Raw genomic sequence first — 24427 nt, forward strand, 5'->3', positions numbered from 1 at the left:
CAAACTTAACTTACTCATATCATTTTATTCAAATATGAGTACCTTGTAAATCAATGAACAGACTTTTCTGTTCTTATAATAGGAAAGGCAAATTAATTTTATATGTAGTCGTTACAATGCATGTAAAATTGTGCTCTTTTTCCTGGCTAGCACCGAAAAATACATAGAATGGCCCATTTGAAGTCAGATCCATTTAAAAAGCCTTCCGTTCATCAGGACTGTACCAGTTCATAGACTACTAGAGAAGGAAGTCTAATTCTTTGATAAGGGACATTTTTTCATGTGCCATGCTAGTCCAAACCCTGTTTTTTGTTTTAATGAGGCTCAATACTTTGCTAGTTCTATCTTTCTTTGAGAGGGCAGCTTTATAAGGCAAACATAGGCTTAGAGATTTATGCAAGAATTATTTTTTCTTTTCTTTTTCTAACCAAGAAATTTCAATTTGTTAATATCTGGAATTTTGCTTTGGGAGAAAAATGAGATTTTGGCTTGAGTCTTAGTCTTTGAAAGCCATTATAGGACAGTCCACTCATATTTGCATTACAAAAGTCTTTTTAAAAAATGTAGTGGTTCTGCAATTGGTTTTGACTTGCTCTCACTTTTTCTTTATATTTGCCCGCAGTCTCATGCCCAATGAATGAATTAGTTGGTTAAGTTAATTAATCATATTTTACTTAATTTATAAAAGATTTCAAAGTAATATGAGGCTTTTGTATAATAATAGGAGTCAGAAATAAAGTTTCTAGTGTTGGTTCTGTTGCTAATTAGTTCTATGATCTTAGGTAACTCATAATCTCTCTGGGACTTAAAGTTCTTCATCTGAAAAATGAGAGTGTTGTCCCGATGATTTTAAAGGGTCATTTCCAAATTTAGAAAATAAATTTAAAGCTTTGCAAAAACAAGATGACAGCAATTGGACAGGACCCATCTGGCCACTGAAGGTGTTCCTAATGAATAATACACAGTCAATGGTTATTCTTATAGCAATTACTACTATTTTAAATTCTAAGAGGCTTTTAAATGTGCCCTTGGGCAGTATGCCAGCATTAGCCAAAGTAGGAAAGAACTAGTTCCACTGTATTATACAGAATTTAAAGAATGGCTCCTCAGCACCTTTCAGCTCTAACACCCAGGAAAAGCTGACCATGTGGGCTGGAGAGGCAGTTGTCTAGTAAAGAGTATTTGGTTTTTATCAGCATAATTTTAAAAGATATTAATAAGCATCAGAAAATTTTTTCTTTCTCAGATATGTCAAAAAGAAAAAAAGAAAACATTGTAAATATGCAAGTATTAATTGTAAAAGATTAGACATTTTAGAATCAAACCTTGGGAGAGCATTTGCATTCTTTGGCACTTAAAGCAAGTATAAGGAAGTAGTATGACAGCAGTAGCAGTGTTCTAGGTTCATAGTTTTTTCCATGTCTTTTTCCAATTTGGATATAAAAATTTTGAAGTGAATGAGGCAACTGTCTTCTTTCTCTGCATTTTTTCTCGCTCAGGCTTGCCTTTGGTGAAATATATAATTTATTATTTATTAATTTTTATTTATTAAGTAACCTTACAGGAAGTTACTGGATAGATGCCAAGACTACTGACAATGGCTTCTAAGTGAGTGAACACCTAGTTAATACATCTGATTAAACCCCATTTTATTACTCCCACAAGTGGGAAACACAAGTGGGAAACACAAGTTTGGGTGAAGAAGGCTTGACAAATTAGGAGAAATATGATCTCAAATTCAGTACTTTTTATCCATTCTCACCTAATTTATTATTAAACCACAGTACATTTTTTAAAGAATTTAATTTAAAATCAATAGCAAGAAAGTCAGAATGCCATGAAAAGCTGCGCAGCAATGAGCTCAAGATGTAAAGGACAGAGCTAGTAGCTTTGTAAGGTTGAGGCAACATCTATCAGGGCACAGGAAAGAGAAGGTGAAATTCAGTGAATGAACAGATTTTTAGTTTGCTTGATAGCAAATAACTGATTTGTTATACAGAAAAAAAAATCTTTTCAATCAATTATGAGTTTGGGTCACATAGTCAAACTACTGTTTTCACCCTTACCCTATGACAAAGATACTTTGCCTGGACAAACTTTAGTCAGGCTCCTGAACCTTCTCCTGTGCACTTCCTTGTAAAATCCAGTTTTAGCAAAGAACCATGCTACGTTAGTTTAGCAAGAACGACCCCCCTTGATATCTGATCACCCGCCACATTGAATTGGGTTCATCATCCTCCACCATCCCCCAGGGATGTCTGATCACCCTGTCCTGTCTTCAGCCAGAATCTTGTTAGTTTGGTTTAGCCAGAATCCCCCTCACTCCTGATGTTTCCTCTTAGTAATTTTCTATTCACTGACTCCACCCTGCTCCGTGACTACAAATTCCCATTGGCCCGTGTTGTATTCAGAGTTGAGCCCAATCTCCCTCCCTCACTGCAAAATCCCATTGCAGTGGCCCCTATATCTACAGTGATAGCCCTGAATAAACTCTTCCTTACCGTGCTTTAACAAATATCCTTGAATAATTTTTTTCTTTAACACCTTCTGCAACAACTAAATAGGTTTAACTAATATGTTTTTCATTCTACAATGTTGGTTTTAAGGCTTATTGGTATTTCTGTTTGAAACCTCAATCAGACACTACTAGTTTAGAACAACCTTAGGCAATTTTCACAAAGCCAGAGGAGGCTGCTGGTAAAGCGAAATTTGGGTAACAGTAAAAACATATGAATCAATCAATAATCATGTTTTAGCACAATTATTGACAATTAGAGGCCTAGAATGATCTCTGTTCTGGAGAGATGAATAATCATTTGAATTATAGTAAAAAAAACAACTCCTTGTGCCCCTGCTTTCTCAAGACAACAATAAATTTCAAATTGTCTTAAGCAATTTCAACTTACTTCAGATCCTCTCTCTCCTTTTGGTCCTTTTTCACCCTGGTCTCCTGGCTCGCCCTTTAGGAGGAACCGAAACAGAAATCACATATGAAGCAGAGACCAAATATTGATGTTAATTTTTTAAAATGTCAGAATTATAAAGAATGCTTTTAAAACATACTGGGGGCCCTTGTTGTCCAGTGGCACCTCTTAGTCCTGGTACACCTACATGACCCTAGGAATAGAAAAGATTATATTATTATTAGAGTAAGTAGAGACATGAATCTTAGAAAATAGGGTACTATCATTTAAAATGGTAGAGAAGAATTGCAAAGCTCAATTTAAATATAGAGATAATTCTTCTTGGAAATAGGATAGAACATAATAGCTACTGGACATTATGATGACTAAGAATAAGTATGAGGGTACTTCAAAAAGTTCATGGAAAAACAGAATTAAAAGATAATATAAATATTCCCATGAACTTTTTGAAGACCCTTTGTATAAGTTTTCTTTCTCTTTTTTAAATTTTAGTTAATATAGTGGGTTGAGTGGTAGTCTCCCCAAAGATATGTCTATGCCCTAAGCCCCTGAACCTGTGACTGTGACCTTATTTGGAAAAAAGGCTTTTGCAGATGTCATTAAGTTAAGGATCTTAAAGTGAGATTATACATATGGGCCCTAAATCCACTAACAACTGTCCTTGTAAGAGGAACCAGAGGAATGGAGTTTGAGAAGAGATTTCTTTTTTTTTGACCTATCTCCCCTGTGGAAGTGTATGGTAGTCTCCATTTTTACAAACTCAGTTCACAGCCATTTGAACAGTAGATTTACTGGGCCAAAGACTGGGAGTAGTTACTGTATACAATACCAAGAAAAATCAAATGACTCTGACATTCAGCAATCTGTCATCACCCTAGTTTCCTAAGAAGGAATGCTGACCTACCACATTTCTGTTTTCAAGTGTGTAAACAGAAACTAGCAACAGCCCAGGAGCATGTCAGGTGAAGTAAACAGGAAGAATTCCACATGTAACCTCTTTTATCCTATTCTCTATTGTCCTCTTCACTCAGCTTCCTTTCTTCCTACTGTCTGTATATTATAGAAAGAATGCCTTACGAAAAACAGTTATCAGGCTCATATCCTTTTTTGGGCTAAGAGAAGAAGGGATTAAGTGTACAGGCTAATCATATTTATTCTCACAGAAAAGTCAATTGAAGCCTTCTTTGTTTATATTCTGTGAGACAAATGTTTATGGTTTTAAATTTCAACTTCCTGATAAAGGAAATGAATCCTATTTCCGGAAGTGAACAGTGGCGAGAGAAAAAGGCTGGCTTGGAAAGCTTTCTATATAGCACATGGGCACATTAAAGAGAAAACCATTGTCATACATGACCCTTAGCAGCAAAACATAAGCAGAGTCAGCAAATAGCAGAATCAGGTCAATCAAAAGGGAGTGTGGTACAAGTAAATATGACCACTTAACGGGTCACTTATCAAATAGGATTCAGGAGAGAAGTGGCTGGTGAAAAGCCAGAGTTACAAAGTAAAGAGAGTGCGCATATGAGCAAACTACAAAACTCAGAACTATCACAGTTAATTAGGGGTCTGTCACCACCCTGGTTTTACAGAGACCTTTACAGAATGATCATAGAATAGCTAACTGCTTCTCTTGGTTTTGTGAAGCTTGGACACAAATCTCACCAAAGACAAACCTATTCTGTAATTACTCTGGTCCACTGTATCCCAATAAAAGTTGACAATAACCATTTTCCTAAAGTGGCAAAAATTCAATATGCTATAGTAAAAGTTATTATAAAGTTATATAGGAGAGGTGATGGAAAGTGATGGATTTTGCTTGATGATATTAGTAGTGGAATGAGTTGGATGGCCAGGGGAAGCTCAGAGAGGATTTTATAAGGGAAGGGATGATAAACTCAATCTTGGAAGGTGAGTGTTCCAGGCAGTAAAGTGAGGACATTCTGGTGGAGAGAGTAACATGAGAAATAAATAGAGATTCATATGACAGAACATGTAAGTAGAGAAGGGATTTGAGAGGACTATGACTGGGGACAGGGAGTCTAGTTAGGAAGCTCTTGAAATAATTCAAGTGAAAAATGATGAAAGCTTGAACTTAGAGTAGGACAAAATGGCTAGATTCCAGAGATTAAAAAGCCAAGATAAGTGGCCAGTTGAATGTGAAAGATGGAGTGGCGGTGGGGTAGGTAAGACAGAGAGAGAGAGACAGAGAGAGAGTGGATTCATTTACTGGCTTGGACACTTGGGAGACTGATGGTACCATTCACTGAATTGAAAACATAACAAGAAGAGGATCAGATCAAATTTGGGAAGGATGAATGATACTATTGTTTGGGACATACTGAGTTCTGAGTTTGAGGTGCCTATAATGATGTGCAATAGCTATTTGGATATGCATGTTTGATGCTAAGGCATGATGGCCCCGTAGGGATTTAGTTATTACTATTTTACTGCGTATAAAAAATTCTATGGCCTTTGTCAAACCAAAAAAGGAGTTTGAGATGCAACATAATTTACTCAAAGTATTTCTAGGACTTTGTCTCATGTAAGTTTAGCTTGACTTAATCTTGGGTATTTGTGTGTTTCTGCTCATACCTTTAAAAAGTGGATGTTGACAGGATAATATGCTTATTCCTACCATGTTCTCTGGCTTTCTTAAGCCTCACATGAATTTATCTTGACCTACGTGATGTACAGTTTGCAGGATGACAATTATAATTTACTATGTAAATTTTATACTGATTAAATGTTTTTATGCTATATATCTTATATATGTAATGTACATGGGGGAAGAGACTGTGTCTGGGGTGTCCAGTGTTATATCCATGGCACATAGCTCTGCTCCTGGCCCACAGCAGACTCAAATACATGCAGAATGAACAGAGACTAAATTTGTAGAAATTTTATCATATATAACATGTAAAGTATGTCAGTATATATAAGCATTTATTAATGATAATGAGCAAGACACACTTGACCTTTTTCATTCTAAGTTTCTTCAAGGGGAAAAAAGAACAAAGGATAATGAGAGGGATTTTTTAAAATTCCCAATAGTTCATAACCAAAGGGAAACAAAACATGCATTATCCATTCCATTTTTTTTTCTCCTAAGGATATCATGAGTTCACCCCAATTGTAAGGCTGTTTGTGAGTGTAAAAGTGTTTTTAAAGTTTGGTGATTATTTGGCCACAAAAGAGAATGAAATGCTTATACATTCTACAACATGGATGAACTTTCAAAACATAATTTAAATAAAAAAACCCAGACGCAAAAGGCTATATATTATACATTATATGATTTTACTTATATGAAATATCCAAAATATATAAATCCACAGACACAGAAAGAACAGTGGTTTTCAGGGGCTGAGGGGAATAGAGAATCACTGCTTAATGGGTGTGGGGCTTCCTTTTGGAAGGGATGAAAATGTTCTGGAACTAGACAGTGGTGCTGTTCACATACGAAGCATACTGAATATTTTAGGCTGAAGAAATTTGAGAAATGGGCACATGCAGGAAGGACTTTCTGACCTTCCCCTAAAGCAGGTCATAAAACTGTCATGTGAGAGGTGCTCTTCCGACACCCAGAGAAAAGGAGCATCCTTATCTCCCAAGGCGAAGGGACACAGAGAGGAATCTGAACGAACAGGCCTTACTAAGTTTCTCCCAGTTTACTAAACTTAGCTCGTACCTTTGTCTTATCACATTCTTCTACGATTTTCTACACTGCATCAAACCTAGCATAGAAATGCTCAGGTTTAAATATTTTTTTCAAGTCTTCATTTCCTTATGAAGGGTCCCATGTCACATAAAACTGACATTAAATAAATCTGTATGCTTTTCTCTTGTTAATCTGTCTTTTATTGTAGGGTCTCCAGCAAGAACTCAGAGGGTAGAAGGAAAACGTATTTTTCCTTCGCTATACACAACAATGTGAATGTACTAAATGTCACTGAAGTATACTATTTAAAATGGCTAAAATGGTAAATTTTATGTTATGTGTATTTTACCACCACCACGAAAAGCTTGGTGGTAATGCTAACCATCAGTTTACCAGAGTGAAATCATAGTATATATAATAGTCATATAGAAATGCAAACAATTTAAAATATTACCTGAGGCTACAACAGGATAATCTAACTCTAAATAAAGCATAGTTCCCCTGTATAAATCAAATCTGTGGTTGCCAATGAGATATCATCTCACCCCAGTCAGACTGGCTACTAGCAAAAAGGCTGAGAAAAACAAATGCTGACAAGGATGTAGAGAAAAGGGAACTCTTCTACTCTGTTGCTGGGACTGTAAATTAATACACCCACTATGGAAAACAGTATGGAGGTTTCTCAAACAACTACAGATTTCTATATGATCCAGCAAACTCACTTCTTGGTATATACCCAAAAGAATGTAAATCATCATGTTGAAGGGATACCTGCACTACCATGTCTATCACAACTCTATTTACAATAGCCAAGATATGGAACAAACCTAAATGTCCATTGACAGATGAATGGATAAGGAAAATGTGGCGTATATATACAATGGAATACTACTCAGCCACAAAAAAGAATGAAATTCTGCCATTTGAAGCAACATGGATGAGTTTGGAGAAAATTATGTTAAGTGAAATAAGCCAGGCACAGAGGGAAAAATATCACATATCCTCACTCATAAGTGGAAGCTAAGAGAGAAAGAAGGAAGGAAAGAAAGGTCACAGTAGTATGTTGAACTTGCAAAAGGAAAGAACAGACCTAGCATTGCTGGGGTGGGAAGGGAGGAAGAAGGGAATTGGGGAGAGGTTGGGAAGGGGACATGGGAAATAATTGCACTTTGAGGTGGCAAACATGCTGATAGCATTGATTTGCTCAACACATCTTGGGCATAGGTGCTGATGGTCAGCTCTTGCCCCATGAAAACGTATAATCAATTTTGAAAAATCTGTGTCTGGGAAAATTTGACAGGGGTAAGTGTGGATATTTCATGACTGAGGAATCTAAGCAATAAAGTTAGTGTGGCTATCTGGCACAAGATGGCTGACTGTTTAGAACAGAACCATCAATGAATAATAACATGACCCCTAAAGCCTGAGGACTTAAGATGGAATAAGACAGAAAGTAAGACGTGGATAACACTAGTTCATGAAACATCCACAACTGAAAACTTAAATCGCGAGTATACTTGGAATGAAGAAGGTGAAATAGATTCCATAGTGAGCCTAGGGAAAAGTTTCCCTCTGGTGAAAGGTTTCTGAAGAATGTCTGACTGTCCAAAACAATGGAAGCAGGGCTTTTCTTCTGCTAGCCAGATGAAGAGGTTCTTTTCTTCTCCCAATTGAATAGTTGACTACTTATTTGCTAGTAAGGATACTGTAGGTGGTAGAGGCCAAAAGAAGATGATGAAAGGACCTGATATTCTTGAGACTGTGTGAAGAAGTCATGCACAGAAAAAGCTGAAGAAGCTTAAGAAGTTTCTCAAATTATGCCAGAAGCAGTTGGGGTGGGCTCTCAACTCAAAGAAAAGCTAATTTCAAGTAAATACACTGGATTTGTTGCATTAGGAAATACTTGTTTATTAAATGCTATGTAAATTGAATACAAAACATATAACTTTCTAATAAATGTTTCTTTGAAAATAGCAAAATACAAAATGGCCATTACAACAATTTCACGCTAATATTTAGAGCAAGATTTACTTCAAAAAGAGTTTTAAAAAGTAAAAGTCAATTTTTCAGATTCCTTTAGCTTGAGAAAATCAGTTTATTCATGGTAGTTATCTATCTACCAGCTTGTCCATTCAGCCTGGCTAATCTAAGTCTGCATTTCAGGCATGACCACAGAAATTTTACCTTGAGAAAGAAATGTACTGGATCAATGAACCCATCAATTTATTATTAAAAGCCTATTATGTACAGGGCTCAGAACTAGACATTGTACAGGAAAGAAAAAGTCATATTCAATTTGGGGAGCTAAGACACCTGCATATTAAAAAACAATTAGCAAAAAAAAAAAAAAATTAGCAACAGAAGATGGTAAAATAATTGTGTTGAATGACTTACATAAGCAATAATATTAAAGGATTACAGTAGAGATCAAAATTACTATTAGAGTGGGTCAGGGAAAAAGGGAGTTTGAGCTAAATTATAAAGGAAAGAAAGGATTTATGAAATAAAGATTACTTAATGTGAGTAGGCAGAGAATGTTGTGAGCAAACGAACAAGACAGGAACTATAGAGAGAGAGTTAACAGATGACCATTTTTTTAGCAACTGACATTGTAAATATAGTCGGAAGAGATATAAGGTGGAAATACAGAACATCTTCAACACAAATGTGATTTTAATAAATGAGGCTTACTAAGCTGTACAGACAGTCTAATATAATTTTAGCTGATGAAGTTGGTCTTATAAAATCCTTCTAAGCCATGGAAAAGGATAAGAATTGACTTAAGTCTTGATAGTGTAATGGTATTTATCCATCCATTTGACAGCTCTTCATTGAATTCCTTCTATATACCAAGAACTTTGTGTTCCAGAAATTGGGACTATAATAATGAAAAAGAGAGATAAGATTCTTATTCTTATGATTCTTACATTTTGGTGGAGGGAGACAGACAATAAACGAACAAGCAAAAATGTATAAAAAAGTGATAATACAGCACTGGCATGAAAAAAATCAGGAAATATGGTACAAAGTGATGGCTATAACTCTATTTTAGATAGGGCAGTTAGAGAAGGCCTCTCAGGAGGTAATATTTCAGCTGAGATCTGAACGGCGAGAAAAAAGGAGCAATGGGAAGAGACAAAGATGATTCTAGGAAAAGAAACAGAAAGTAGGAAGACCTGGGATCCAAAACATAAGACACTACTAATTATGAGAGGTCCTGAAAAAGTTCATGGAAAGATTTACACTATCTTTTAATTGCATTTTTCCACGAACTTTCTGAAGTACACTCGTATCTCAATATGCTTGTTTTCATCTGAAACTGAGCAGACCCACAGAGAACCCTACTCGAATTTAAAAGCAAGGTGTACGCCTTGCAGTAATTACCTTGTATCCCTCTGGTCCAGGCTGTCCTCTCTCTCCTTGCTCCCCCACTGGACCCTACAGAGACCACACAAAAACAATCAACTTCACAGTTGCATCTAAGTATTTGTTAATGTGGATGATGATACAATTAGTGTGTTTTACTCTTTCTTATTTATTCTTTCTCTCTTTTTCTAGTGTTTTATTCTTTTGCCAAAAATATAAAACCAATTGTATGATAATTTGTTCAATTCCACTAAATAATTTCAGAAGATTGAGTTTCAATGACATCAAGAACAACATCAAAATATGCTAAGCACTGAATTCTATAAAGAGAATCTCTTAATGATTCTGCTAGAAAAAATATTGAAGAAATGAAGTCCAATTTAAGAATATGAATTTTTAGATGAGTACAATGTGTTACAAATAATGCCAAAATATTTAATATTAAAATGAAGGGCTGGCTCCATGGCTCACTCGGGAGAGTGCGGCGCTGGTAGCGCTGAGGCTGCGGGTTCGGATCCTGTATAGGGATGGCCAGTGTGCTCACTGGCTGAGCGTGGTGCAGACCACACCATGCCGAGGGTTGCGATCCCCTTACCGGTCAAAAAAAAAAAAAAAAAAAAAAATGATGAAAAAAGATTTAAGCAGGATTGTTCAGCCACTTACTCAAACTCCATTAATTATATAAGATTATATTTAAATGACCTTTTAAAAAGTATTTAATAGTTAATTCTACTTTACCTTCTTCATCAGCAATTCTATCATTTGTTCATTAATCCTTAAAATTTTAATCCTCAAGGCATAAATTAACTTATAAAATTGTACTTACTAACTCTAATGCTTAAGGCAGAAACTAACTTAATAAACTCAGACTTAACTTTTTCTAAACGTTTCTAATAAAAAGTCTTTGATATGATAAACTATTCAAATTACCTACTATAAGATGCACTTGAAACATTAGTAATCATATACTGACCTTTTTGAACAGAAACTTGAATTGAAATTAGTTGGCAAAACCACAGAATTTATCATGGAGCCTTAATTGATAAATTTTAACTTATTCCTGTGTGGATAAAGTTAATAGACATAAGGTAAAGGCAATAGTCTCTGACTCTGCTTTAATTATTTAGGATATTCCTGGCTTAAGTTTCATGCCTGTCTCACATCTACTGGATAAAACGACCATTGTTATGTCAAACTTTTAACATACTTATTATATTTCAGGTGACATTCTTTGATCCAGGCATACCCAAATCTGGGAAAAACAAGCACTACTATACTTCATTTGCCAATTTTTTTTTGTTTGCTTCTACATTTTTGTATTATTCCCATATATTGCCCTCTCTTAGTGGTTTAGAAAGACTAGAATACATTTGATAAAGACAACTACATATTCATATAGAGAAATTTGCTTCTATATGAGATGGCTTGATTTAATCAGAAAAATTCTAGAATCTTTTCTGTCTATTTCTAAAACAAAGCATAACTTTCAACCATCTTCAAAGAGCCAGATCAAAATATCAGGAGTGACTACATATTTCGATCCTTGTGCCACCTTACAATTCTTTTATCCTATATGATACTAGGTGAAAAGTGGAAAATATAACAATTACATTTATTTCTGTGAACTAAGCATTTTTATTTTACTTGCTTAATTTATATATGTTCTTTAGACACAGAGGCAGTTATTCAGATAATCAAAGCTACAATAGCTAATGTTCAAAGACCATTGTTACAGTTAGCCCTTAAAATTCTTAATTAGAAGACTATTGATCAGAAAGTTTTAAAGGTTATTGATTCGTGCTCACTTCAGCAGCACGTATACTAAAATTGGAAGGATACAGAGAAGATTAGCATGGTCCCTGTGCAAGGATGACACACAAATTCATGAAGCGTTCCATATTTTTCCAATAAAGAAAAGCCCAGGACCAGATGGGTTCATTGCAGAATTCTACCAAACCTTTAAATAGAAATTGATACCAATTCTCTACAAACTATTCCAAAAGATTGAAACAGAGGCCATTCTTCCAAACTCATTCTACGAAGCAAACATCACCCTGATTACCAAAACCAGACAAAGATACAACAAAAAAAGAAAAATACAGGCCAATATCCTTGATGAATATAGATGCAAAAATCCTCAATAAAATACTAGCTAACAGAATACAGCAACACATACACAAAATTATACACTATGATCAAGTGGGATTCATCCCAGGGATGCAAGGTTGGTTTGACATAAGCAAATCAATAAATGCGATACACCACGTTAATAAAAGCAAAGACAAAGACCATATGATCATCTCTATAGATGCTGAAAAGGCATTTGACAAAATTCAACATTCATCCATGATAAAGACTCTCTACAAGTTAGGTATAGAGGGAAAGTATCTCAACATAATTAAAGCCATATATGACAAATCCACTGCCAATATCATCCTGAATGGGGAAAAGCTGAAAGCTTTTCCTTTAAGAACAGGAACTAGACAAGGATGCCCACTCTCACCACCCCTATTCAACACAGTGTTGGAAGTACTAGCCAGAGCAATCAGAGAAGAGAAGGAAATAAAGGACATCCAGATTGGAAAAGATGAAGTCAAACTGTCCCTGTTTACAGATGACATGATCCTATGTATCAAACAGCCTAAAGCCTCTACAAAAAAACTCTTGGAGTTGATAAATGATTTCAGCAAAGTTGCAGGATACAAAATCAACACACAAAAATCAGTAGCATTTCTAATCTCCAATAATGAACACGCAGAAAAAGAAATCAAGAAAGTTTGCCCATTTACAATACCACCAAAAAAATAAAATACTTAGGAATAAAGTTAACCAGGGATGTGAAAAATCTCTATAAAGAGAACTACAAATGACTGTTGAGAGAAATTAAAGAGGACACAAGAAGATGGAAATATATCCATGCTCTTGGATTGGAAGAATTAACATTGTGAAAATGTCCATACTATCAAAAGTGAAACAATAGAACACCTTAAAGGAAACATAGGGGAAACACTCCAGGAAGTAGAATTGGGTACAGACTTCATAAATATGACCCCAAAAGCACAGGCAAACAAAGGAAAAATAAACAAATGGGATTATATAAAACTAAAAAGCTTCTGCACAGCAAAAGAAACAATTAACAGAGTGAAAAGACAACCAACAGAGTGGGAGAAAATATTTTCAACATATATATCTGACAAAGGATTAACATCCTGAATATACAAGGAACTCAAATAACTTTACAGCAAAAAGCAAGTAACCCAATTAAAAAATGGGCAAAGGAGCTGAATATGCATTTCTCAAAGGAAGGTATACAAATGGCCAACAGACACATGAAAAAATGCTCAACATCACTCAGCATTTGAGAAATGCAAATCAAAACCACACTGAGATACCATCTCACTCCAGTTAAGCAAATATTCAAAAGACTGAGAATGATATATGCTGACAAGGTTGCAGAGAAAAAGGAAACCTCCTACACTGTTGGTGGGGCTGCAAAATGGTGCAGCCTTTATGCAAAATGGTATGGAGTTTCTTCAAACAATTGCAGATAGATCTACCATATGACCCAGCTATTCCACTGTTGGGAATATACCCAGAGGAATGGAAATAATCAAGCCGAAGGGATACCTCTACTCCAATGTTTATTGCAGCTCTATTTACAATAGCCAAGAGTTGGAACCAACCCAAATGTCCATAATCTGATGAGTGGATAAGGAAACTGTGGTATGTCTACACAATGGAAGACTACTCTGCTATAAAAACGAATGAAATACTGCCATTCGCAGCAACATGGATGGACTTAGGAAAAATTACATTAAGTGAAATAAGTTAAGCATAGAAAGAGACATACCACATGTTCTCACTTATCTGTGGGAGCTGAAAATAAATAAATAAATACACAGACAAATGGTGGGGTGGAGAAGAAGCCACAACAATCACAACTCCTTGAACTTGTTAAGACAAGCGAACAGATATGATATTGATGGATTGGGGAGAGGGAGGGTGGAGGAAGGATTCGGTAAAGGACATGAAAATCAACTACATTTTATATTGATAAAATAAAATAAAATAATATATATAAATAAATAAATAAAAATAAAAAATAAAGGTTATTGATTCTAATAACTGGTTAGAAGTATTTTAAAATCACTTTAAGTGTGTGTAAACTACTATAAAAAGTATACGGGTCAGTTTTTTTAATGCTTTAGAAATAATCTTGAATTTAATAATTAAAAAAAAATCTGTCTGAAAATGTCTAGATTATATAAAGCTTTTAAACAATCGCTGCAAATGGTTGTTACCATGCATTCAATGGTGAAAGTTAGATTTGGGAAGGTATTGTATTAAGCCTATATATTATGCTAAGAATCTTGACCTGCATATTTTTCATTTCTAAGACTTTCATATTATTTAGGCTTTACAACCAAAAAAACTGCTGTCCTATCAGACCATGTGATAAAATACAAAATAAAATTCTTTGAAAAGATGTGATTGGTGTTGTGTATCTGCTATAGTAGTTGCATTTTATCTTGGAGCATCAAAATGATTTTAGAAAAAGACCTACTGGTTCACCTCGAGGCCCAGGTGGTCCTAGGACTGTGCTATCTTCTCCTGGGTAACCCTAAAATAAACATAATGATTTGCAAACAAAGAAAAAATAATAAAATAACCTTTTAAAATACACAGCTTATTATTTTCTAATATGTTTGAAAATATACGACTTGCTTTTTTCCTTTTTAGTGGAAAACTTTAACCTAAGAAACTAAGCATATGATATTTTATACACAATTATAATTAGTATGTGGTTCTTCTTGGAAGTGTCAATCTCCTTTAATTACATAAGAAGGAGCTTAGGAATTTTATCAAAGTGTCAAGTTTTCAATGATATTATTGGCTGGCTGGTTAGTTCAGTTCATTAGAGCACTGTGCTGATAACACCAAGGTCCAGGGTTTGATCCCTGTATGTGCCAGCTGCCAAAAAAAACCCAAAAAACAAAAACCAAACCAAAAAAAAAACAAAAACAAAAAAACCCAAACTCAATGATATTATTATATACCAAGAGTACTGTTGTAGTTATTCTCAACTCATCAAAAATTTTAATATAAATGTACTATAATTAGTCATTTAATCTAGAGTCTTACGATCTCTTTCAATAAGTAATTAATTTTATTTCTACAAAGCTCTATAGATTTTAAAGCACTTTCATATATATTATTTCTCTTCAATATTGAAACAATCCACGGAGGATATTTTAATAATTTATTTAAATTTTAAGCTCCTTGAAATCTATTCTTTTCTTCTAGAATTTGCAAAATTTCCAACTTGAAAAGTGCTTCTTTTATTCCTTAAAAATGTTTCCATGCATTCTTTCAGAAAGAATTCATGATTTCAACGTTTAACTTTAGGATTAAAAAGTCAGTATAAACATACCTTTTCTCCTTTAGGTCCTGGCAACCCAGAGAGTCCTGGTTGACCTTGATGGCCCTACAAAAGGACAAGCAAGTAGACATTTCCTGTATCATTTGTACATGCTCTACCTAATGCCACCAAGCTCATGCTTAGATATTGTACTACTCTGAAATGAAAAAGAAGATTTTCTCTATAGGGGGATGAGGACTAAATATGATAGAAAGATTTATAGATTAAAGATTTAAATATATATATATATATTTCAATTAGAAATACTTACCCTATAACCTGGAATTCCTGGCTCTCCATTAGGTCCCATCAATCCTAAATATCCCTAAAAAAAAAAAAAGCAAATATTAGTGAGAGAGAAAATAGACAACTATTTAAATCATTATACTTGTTTTCCTATTATTTAAATTGTTACCTTTAGATTTTTCATGATTCAAAGTTTTACCTAGTCTGAAATGGGACAACAAAAACAACATCCCAACTTTTATCTTTATTTTTCTTCTGAACCACAAAAGTCCCACAAAAAATGTCTCTTTGGTTTACTTTTAGTATAATAATCCTTAATCATATTAAAAGAAATACTTTCAGCTGTCAGAATCCTGTTGGTCCTAGCAAATTCTTGGAAATGTAGTTTGTCAAAATTTGTGGTGGATGTGAGTCACTAAATATTAGAGAGTAAAGTAGGAGAGTTTTTGATATTGTCACTATGGGACCTGGAAGAACTCCATACTCATTGACAGTTTCGGTTACTTTGATGAATATGATTTCAGTCCTGGTCAGAGTTGTTAAGATAGAAATGACTGACAACTTATGTGTGATAATCACCCTATGATTACTCTTATTATCAATATGTTACAGAGAGGAGACCACAGAAATTAAAGGCCAATCAGTAAACGCCCTTAACCTACTGAAAAGATGACTCAGACAACTGAAAAAAGCAAAAGTAATGATGCTAAAAATGTCCTATCTTTCATATTACCAAAAAGTTCCCACTTCAATTCTCCTATGTGAGTCTCGAAACAAGTAGGAGATGAGGAGAGAGAATAGGTATGCGACTTGCCAAATATCACACTAACCATGCACTAGAACCAGGTCTCTTGATCCCGCATGTAGAGTATTTCCCAACTGGTCATTTTGCTTAACTGTATTTGATGACTTCATTAAAGTCCCAGCTCTAAAAATGTTCACACTGCAGTTATTAACCACTGATCATTAAATTTAGACTCATTCTAAAGATCAAGTTTCAGTCTGAAAAAAAATTGTACAAAACCAATTTTAAAAAATTAATAAGAAGTCAGCCATTGCCCAGATGAATAATTTAGACTAGAATGTAATTACTCAGTTCATGCTACTAAATGAAAATAACATAAGAAAAGTTGTTACAGCACTCTAGAAAAGCTAGTGCATATTGGATCAAGATGGCTAAGTGACATATGTTTGTTTCACTAGTGCCATCCAAAGAGAAAGAGAGAAAGAGGAGGAGAGAGAGAGAAAAGAAAGTTATTTATTTGTAATAACAACACAGAAAAACAAGTAAACATCATCAGTGGACTAAAATTTTATGGTTTGAGATAGGAAACTGGTGCTGAAAACTGCAAAGAAGAAAACTGGCAGGGCTAGCCAGTTAGCTCAGTTTGTTAAAGCGTGGTGCTGATAACAAGGTTGAGGGTTTGATCTCTGTACAGGCCATCCACCCAAAAAGAAACAAAAACAAACAAAAAACAAAAAAAAGAAAGAAGAAGAAGAAAATTGTTGCAGATGTGCAAATGGTCTCAAAAAAGTTTCAAACTCTGAAATCAAGAGATTAAAGAGGTAGAATAGGGTCTGGTTGACTAACTAGGGAAAGGAGTCAGAAGGTCTTCCTATGTACCCTACTTGTGCTAGGTATCTAACAGCTGCAACATCTGCCTAAAGGATAAATGAGTGAGTGTTGGAACCATGGCCAGAAAGGCAGGCAGTGCTAAAGGTTGCTGGCTGACTCTTAGGATGGATAGGTAGGAGCCATTACAACAAGGAATAAAATGTGCAATTCGTAAAGTAAATATGGGACATGAACCTTAATGTACCTAAGAATATATCTTCAAAATATGTAACCCCCAAAAATAAGTGGGAAGAAGTTAACATTGACAGGGAGACCTCAGTAACCTCTTTCACAAACCAGTGAATCAAATAGAAAAAAAACTGTGAAAGAGCTATAAGGATTAGAGTAACTCAGTTAACAAGCTTGATGCAACAGAAGTACATAGAACAGTGTACTCCACACACACACACACACACACACACACACACACACACACACACACACACACACACACACAAGAAGGTACAGTCTTTTGACATAGTTGAGTATATAACAGGCCTCAAAGAAACTTTTAATAAAGTTCCTCAAAGCAGAAATCAAATAAATCACATTCTCTGACTATAATGCAACATACTTAGAAAAGATACATAAACACCAAAAATAATCTGCTTAAAAAAAAAACCCTTCCCAATAAAGAAATGATAAATGTTTGAGGCAATGAAAAAAAAAAAAAATTGGTTGCCAGGGTTTCAGGGGAGAAGGGAGGGAGAGGAGGGATGAGATGGTGGAGCACGGAGGATTTTTAGGGCAGCGAAACTATTCCGTATGATACTGTCATGTTGAACACATACATTATGTGTTTGGCAAACACACAGAACTTTACAACACAAAGAGGGAAAACTGGTGAAAACTTTGATCAACGATAATGTATCAATTTTGATTCATAATTGTAACAAATGCACAACTTTAATGTAAGATGTTAATAATAGAAACTATGTGTGGAGAGAGTATGTAAACTGTCTGTACTTCCTGCTCAATTTTTCTGTAAACCAAAAACTGCTACAAAAATAAAGCCTATTTCTTAAAGAAAAGTATTACACCAGGAGGAACAAAACTGCAGACCACCTTTCATCCATGAGGTTAGACTGGAAAGGACAAAGTTAAGGGGAAAGTGACTTCACTGTGCAGGACCAGAAACCAGAAACTCAGGGATGCATGACGGGAAGCTGATGCAAAATTACATCTGCATATTACACCTTAATTACCCTAGATCCTTCCCCACAGCCAAATATTCCTCCCCTAAGTTAAGAGAAACACCCCCATCCCAGAACAACATATAAACCCTCCCCTTAAGAATCCGGGGGGTAGCTCCCCACTTGCGTGGGATGCTTGTGCATGCTTCTGCGCATATTTTTGTTTTGTAATAAAGTCGTATTGTCTAAATGTTCCATCAGTCTGTCCCTCTTTCTTTTCTTTCTCTCAGTCCCATGAAAGGTTCTCCTCCCTAGCTTGTCCAAGAGCCTGGATCTGCCATCTGGTAACAGCAGTCCAGAGAAAAATTATGGAGAGAGGAAAGCTGAAGCCCAAGGACAGGTGCTTGAGAAATGTTGACATTTGGCAAGACTATTTTTTACATAGGTCAGGAATACAGAGAGGAAACAAGTTATTTTTCTTCTTTGCCCATAAGAACCTGACTTATAAGAAACCATCCTATTCACCGAGCTGGGAAATTCACTGTTTACCCCAAGGAGGCCTTCCAGGTTTCACAGCTCTGCAGAATACCAGTTCCTTGGATAAAGGCAGCAGCTCCAGGCTCTCTGGCACCAAAATGGCTGGAGAAATGAAGGGTTTAGGACTTAGGTAGATGACATACTGGGATTCCAGCCTGTGCACATCCAAAAATGCCCAGGACAGCTCTTGGTTAGCACTGCTATTTCTAAATTGTGACGATTTATATTATAAACTGCTGTGAGCTCTTTGATCCCCAGACCAGTCTGATAGGTTTGTTGTGAAATATCCTTTAAAAACAATGAGACCATAAATCTTGAGCTCTTTCTATCCCTGTTGCTGGACTGTTTTGTCTCAAGTCTCCTGAAGGGATCACTCTGGGGAGACCGGAGCACCTAACAATTTGTTCCTGTAGTCTACCATTCCACCTGGTGGAAGGTCCCACTTCCATATATACTAAGGTAATATTATGCTAAACTAGTTAAAAACACTCAAAAGTATGAAATGACTTTGAAAAGAGGAGAGATGTGGGTAAAATCACAGCAATGTTTTCTATGTCTCCATTTTACAAATAATAGATAAGGACCCAAAGTGACAATGGCCAGTACTTAGAAGAAGGCCATGAACACAGTAGACTGTCAAAGTTGAAATGAAATAGTGACATAAGCATCATATAGCACATTTTGATGCTTATGGCAATATATGAAAATTCATTAATTCAAATACATGCATTGAGCTCTAACCCTACAGAGAACTATGACAGGCGATGAGGATAAAATAAATAAGATAATGGTCAAAATCTCTATGAAAAGAACTTACATAAGTTTCTTGTGTAAATGCCATACTTTAAGAGACTAGAGGTGTGGAGCTTAGGGCTGCATAAGCTAAAGAAATTTCATGATTTTCCTTCGACCCAGAAAAAGATAGGTTAGAGACAGGCTGTAAAGGTTTCTGTTTTCTACTCTGTGGGATTTATGGTATCTAATAAGCTATGGAGAGCTGGCAATGGACCTCAAGCAGAAGGGACATGAAATAATTCGGTTTTAGTATTTATTGATGATATTTTTATCCCACATTTCCATTAAATAAATGATTAAAAAATAATTGCCAAATTGTAGGTATAATTTTCATAATGATTGAAAGAAAAACGTTATTTTTTGAGAAAAAATATTTTACTAAAAAAATTGAATTGGAAATAAACCCCTTTAAAGTAGCTCTTGCTAAGGAGAAAATAAAATTTGAAACTGCAAACTATTTATATGTTAAGGATAGGGAAAACACTAAAATAAAAATATAGGGAATATGGCCAAAGATGCACACAGAAGAAAATAGGTAGCTTCACATGCATTTATTAAATAAATTAAACAAATAAAATAAATTAGCTAGACATTTAGTCCAAGAAGATACAAAAAAAGGACTACAAAATAAGCTCAAAGAAAAGAGGAGAAAGCATAAACTAATGAAATACAAAACCATAAAAAATGATGAGTAAAAAACAAAATAGACTCTTTGAACTGAGTAAAATAAACTAGCTAAATCTTTGGCAAATTCAATCAAGAAAAAGAGTAGACACTGAAAAACAATATTAAGAGCAAGAATAAAGACATAACCACAGAAAGAAAAAAATTTTAATTATATGAAAATAGTAATTACAAGCTTCACCTATTGAATTAGAGAATCTATATAAAATAGATAATTTTTAGAAAAAAAACTTTAAAAAATTTATTCAAGAAGAGAGAAAATTTGAAAAGAAAATCAAAGACCTATTGCTAATAAAATAACATTAAGCCCAGGTTGTTTTAAAGGCAAGTTTTATCAAAACCTTTAAAGATCAGATAATATCTACATTCTAAAATCTTAAAAAGAACAGAAAAATATGGAAAATTTACCAACTCATTTTATAAGGCTTGGTCAACTCTTATACCCAAACCCAACAAGGATAGTACACATTAAAAAAAAAAAATAACACTACATGGGCTGGTCAGTCAGCTCAGTTGGTTAGAGAGTGGTGTTATGCCACCAAGGTCAAGGGTTCTGATCCCTTGTACCAGCCAGCCACCAAAAAAACCCCCCAAAAACCAAAAAACCCAACCAACCAACCAAACAAAAAACACTTCACTACAGGCTATTTGCTTACAAACAAATGCAAATTTCTTAAGACAAATCAAATGCAATAAACTGAAACAAAATTCTTAAATAAAACATAAGAAAACTGAATCCCACAGCATTAGAAGACTAATACAACCATACCTAAGTAAGATTTATCCTAGGAATTCATGGTTGATTCAACTTTTAGAAATCCATTAATAAATTTCCTTATATTAACAAAGGAGAGAAAGCATGGGATGATCTAAATAAATGTTGTAAAAGCATCTGATAAAATTCAACATCTACTTCTGATCAAAACTCTCACTTAAGAACAGAAAGAAATATCTTTAAACTATAAAGAGTATATTCTAAAAAACAATTACAAACAACACTTGACAATGAAAGATTAGAAGTATTTCCACTAAGACAGGCATAAGACAAGGTTTCCCCTATGCTGGGAAAATAGAATAATTCAATCAGGCCCCCTCACCTTAGGTCCAGTTGGGGGTGGTGCAGCACATTCTTTGTAAGCAAGTTGTGTGTGGGTGGAGTTAGTATGCATGCGTGGTGCTGCCACTTGGCTGGCATTTACTGCCTCAGGCATCTGCTGTACATGGCCATGCTCTCGAACCTACGGCTCCAAGGACCTTTTTGCTGTTTACCTAGCTTGGTGACCCGAGTGTGATCCAGTCTGGACAAAGTCTTGAGGGGTCTGTGAGCTCCAGACCCAGCCCTAGCTCAACACCCTACCATGACTTCTATTCACTACTATACTAGAAGTTCTAATTACTGTAACAAGTCAGAAAAATAAATATGGGGAGGTAATATTATTATATACCTAAAGAACTGATGAAATTCATTAAAACCGATATAAGATCAAAATATAAAAATAGATTTCTTATATAGCAGCAATAAGATCATGTAATGGAAAAATGATTATATTAACAATGAGAATAAAATCCATAAAAAGAATACACTAATACTAACCTAACAAGAGAGGTGTAAAAACAGAGATAAAGGAAATAAAAAAACTTTATGGAAGGACATGAGACGATATGAGTATATGGAAAGACATAGGTGTTTCTCTATAGAAAGATTCAATAGTAAAGGAAATTGACAAGCTGACTCTATTCGATTTATTTATTTATTTTTGGTAGCTGGCCAGTATGATGATGTGAATCAGTGATCTTAGTGTTAAAAGGTTCCTCTCAACCAACTGAGCCAACCTGCCAGCCCAGACAAACTGACTCTAGAGTTACATAAAAGAGGAAATAACAGTAACAGCGAAACTTTTTTGAAAAATGAATTTGGAAGTATTTGCCCTAACAGATTTCAGAAGATACAATAATGGTTTAATAATAAAATAGTGTGGTATTGACTCATAAATAGACTAATAGATTGAGAAAAGAAAATAGAATTGGAACAGACCAGTGAATATGTCAGAGTTTAGTGTATGGGAAGGGTAGCATTTCAGAAAAGAGAGAAATACATTATTCAATAAAAAGAACTGGGACAATTGTCTATCAATTTGGAAACAAAAAAATTAGTCTTCTAAAACTTACATACCAAAAAAATAAACTCCAAATATGTTAAAGAGGTAAGGGCAAAAGTAAAGCTATAAAAATAGTAAGAGAAGAATATGGAAGAATATTTTTATATACTTGAGGTAGGGAAGGCATTTCTAATGAAGAAATAAAACACAAAAACTGTAAAGGAAAAGATTGACAAGTTTGACTATGTAAAGATTAAAATGTTTTATATAGCAAAACATATAAACAGAATTAAAAGATAAGTGACAAACAGGGAAACATACTTGTAATGTATTTTGCAACATATTTAACAAAAGAATATTAATATTTAAAAAATATAAGGACTGGTTGCAAATCAATAGAAACCTAATAGAAAAACATGTAAGGAGTATATATGAACCTAATAGAAAAACCTAACAGAAAAACATGGAAAGTGTATATGAACAGGCAACTTCCAGAGGAAAAAAAGTGCAAATTACCTCATTGCAATCAGGGAAACGTAAATAGAGAAATGAGATATACTTTCTCATTTATCAGACTGGCAAACATCAAAGGAATTAATATGAAGTGTTGGTGGTAGGAGTGTAAATTTGGTGAAATCTCTTGGAGAGGTAGTTCGGGAACGTGTAAAAATTTAAAAAGTGAATACCCTCTTTTTTTTCCTGCAGCTGGCTGGTATAGGGATCCAAACACTTGACTTTGGGGTTACAAGAAAGTGAATAATTTTATAGCAAAAAATCCAAAGTAGGAGCCTACTTTGAAGGCAATATTCTTTGTATATATATATATATCAGTTCTTACGTTTATTTAAAATTAGTCACATTACATAATGTTTTTGAACACATAGACCAAAGACAGAGAAATATTAGTAATTTAAACAAGAGGAAGTAAGAAAGGCCTGAAGCAGTAAGATGACAGTAAGGGATAAGACATTGAAAATGAGCCTGAGGCAAACCTCGATTAGACAATAAATGGATTATGCAATGGCCTCCAAAAATGAAAAGATTAGCGTCTGTGATATTTTAATGGAGACTAGGAAATGTAAGGATACTTCAAAAAGTTCATAGAAAAATAAAACTAGAAGATAACACTAATCTTTCCATGAACTTTTTAAAGACCCTGATACACATGCATTTTGTAAATAAACTTATGAAATAGTCAGAAGGCTAAACCGGATAATTTTTTAAATATTTTGCATCTTTCATGCTGTGACTTTCTGAACAGGTATGAAAATATTAGCAATATAATTTTGCTATTGTAGGTTCATAAGTATCACGCTACACTTGTTCCCAACATCATGCAAAGTTCATGTAAAAGATTAAAGATGTAATGAGATGTTATGGAGATTTATCATAGCTGGTTAAAAAAATAACCTTGAGATAAAGCATGCGGAATCCAAGCATAGAAAGTAAATCCATTTCAAGTAAACCTAACTTTCAAAGCAATTTGTCAGCCATGACAGCATAGTTTTATACAGACATTAAATCCTGATTTTAAGTGTTAAGTATATAAACTTTCCTACTCATGTTAGGAGTTATAATCCATTTTTAAAAACCTCATTTCATGTTTTGTTTCCATTTTTAGTTTTTTTCCTTTCCTTTTTCATGTCCAGAAACCACTAAGCCATTTAAGTACTGTGGAATGTGAATGCTTACAATTCTCCACATCCCATAGAGGTAGATTATTTTCAATGGAACTACTGCCTTCTCTGTAAAGTTAATCAAGGGATGAAGCTTTAAGGTCATGGATATATTTCTTTTCCATCCACAGTGACTCAGTTCTGGAAACAAATCAAATACTGACCACAGCACCTCTAGTTCCTCTGGCACCCTTAGGACCACTTTCCCCAATTTGTCCTGGAGCACCTCTGCTTCCAACTTCTCCTGGGGGTCCTATTTGTCCTTTATCACCCTG

The 24427-nt window shown here is 34.7% G+C and overlaps 1 protein-coding gene and 1 non-coding gene across 2 annotated transcripts in view; one reads left to right on the forward strand and one right to left on the reverse strand.

Annotated features, from left to right (window-relative positions):
• The window catches only part of COL24A1 (collagen type XXIV alpha 1 chain), a 354783-nt gene that overhangs the window by 80987 nt on the left and 249369 nt on the right, over positions 1–24427 (reverse strand). Inside the window, exons 38-44 of the mRNA XM_063105785.1 lie at positions 24317–24424; positions 15639–15692; positions 15380–15433; positions 14513–14569; positions 9967–10020; positions 3064–3117; positions 2907–2960 (exon numbers count right to left, since the gene is read on the reverse strand). Coding sequence (XP_062961855.1) covers positions 2907–2960; positions 3064–3117; positions 9967–10020; positions 14513–14569; positions 15380–15433; positions 15639–15692; positions 24317–24424 — 435 coding nt within the window. The remainder of the gene's footprint in view (positions 1–2906; positions 2961–3063; positions 3118–9966; positions 10021–14512; positions 14570–15379; positions 15434–15638; positions 15693–24316; positions 24425–24427) is intronic.
• LOC134385298 (U6 spliceosomal RNA) lies at positions 11746–11852 on the forward strand. The gene has a single exon (XR_010024291.1). It is a non-coding gene; the product is annotated as a U6 spliceosomal RNA (small nuclear RNA).

Source organism: Cynocephalus volans, chromosome 8 (assembly GCF_027409185.1).
Source record: "Cynocephalus volans isolate mCynVol1 chromosome 8, mCynVol1.pri, whole genome shotgun sequence".
Classification (NCBI taxonomy): domain Eukaryota; kingdom Metazoa; phylum Chordata; class Mammalia; order Dermoptera; family Cynocephalidae; genus Cynocephalus; species Cynocephalus volans.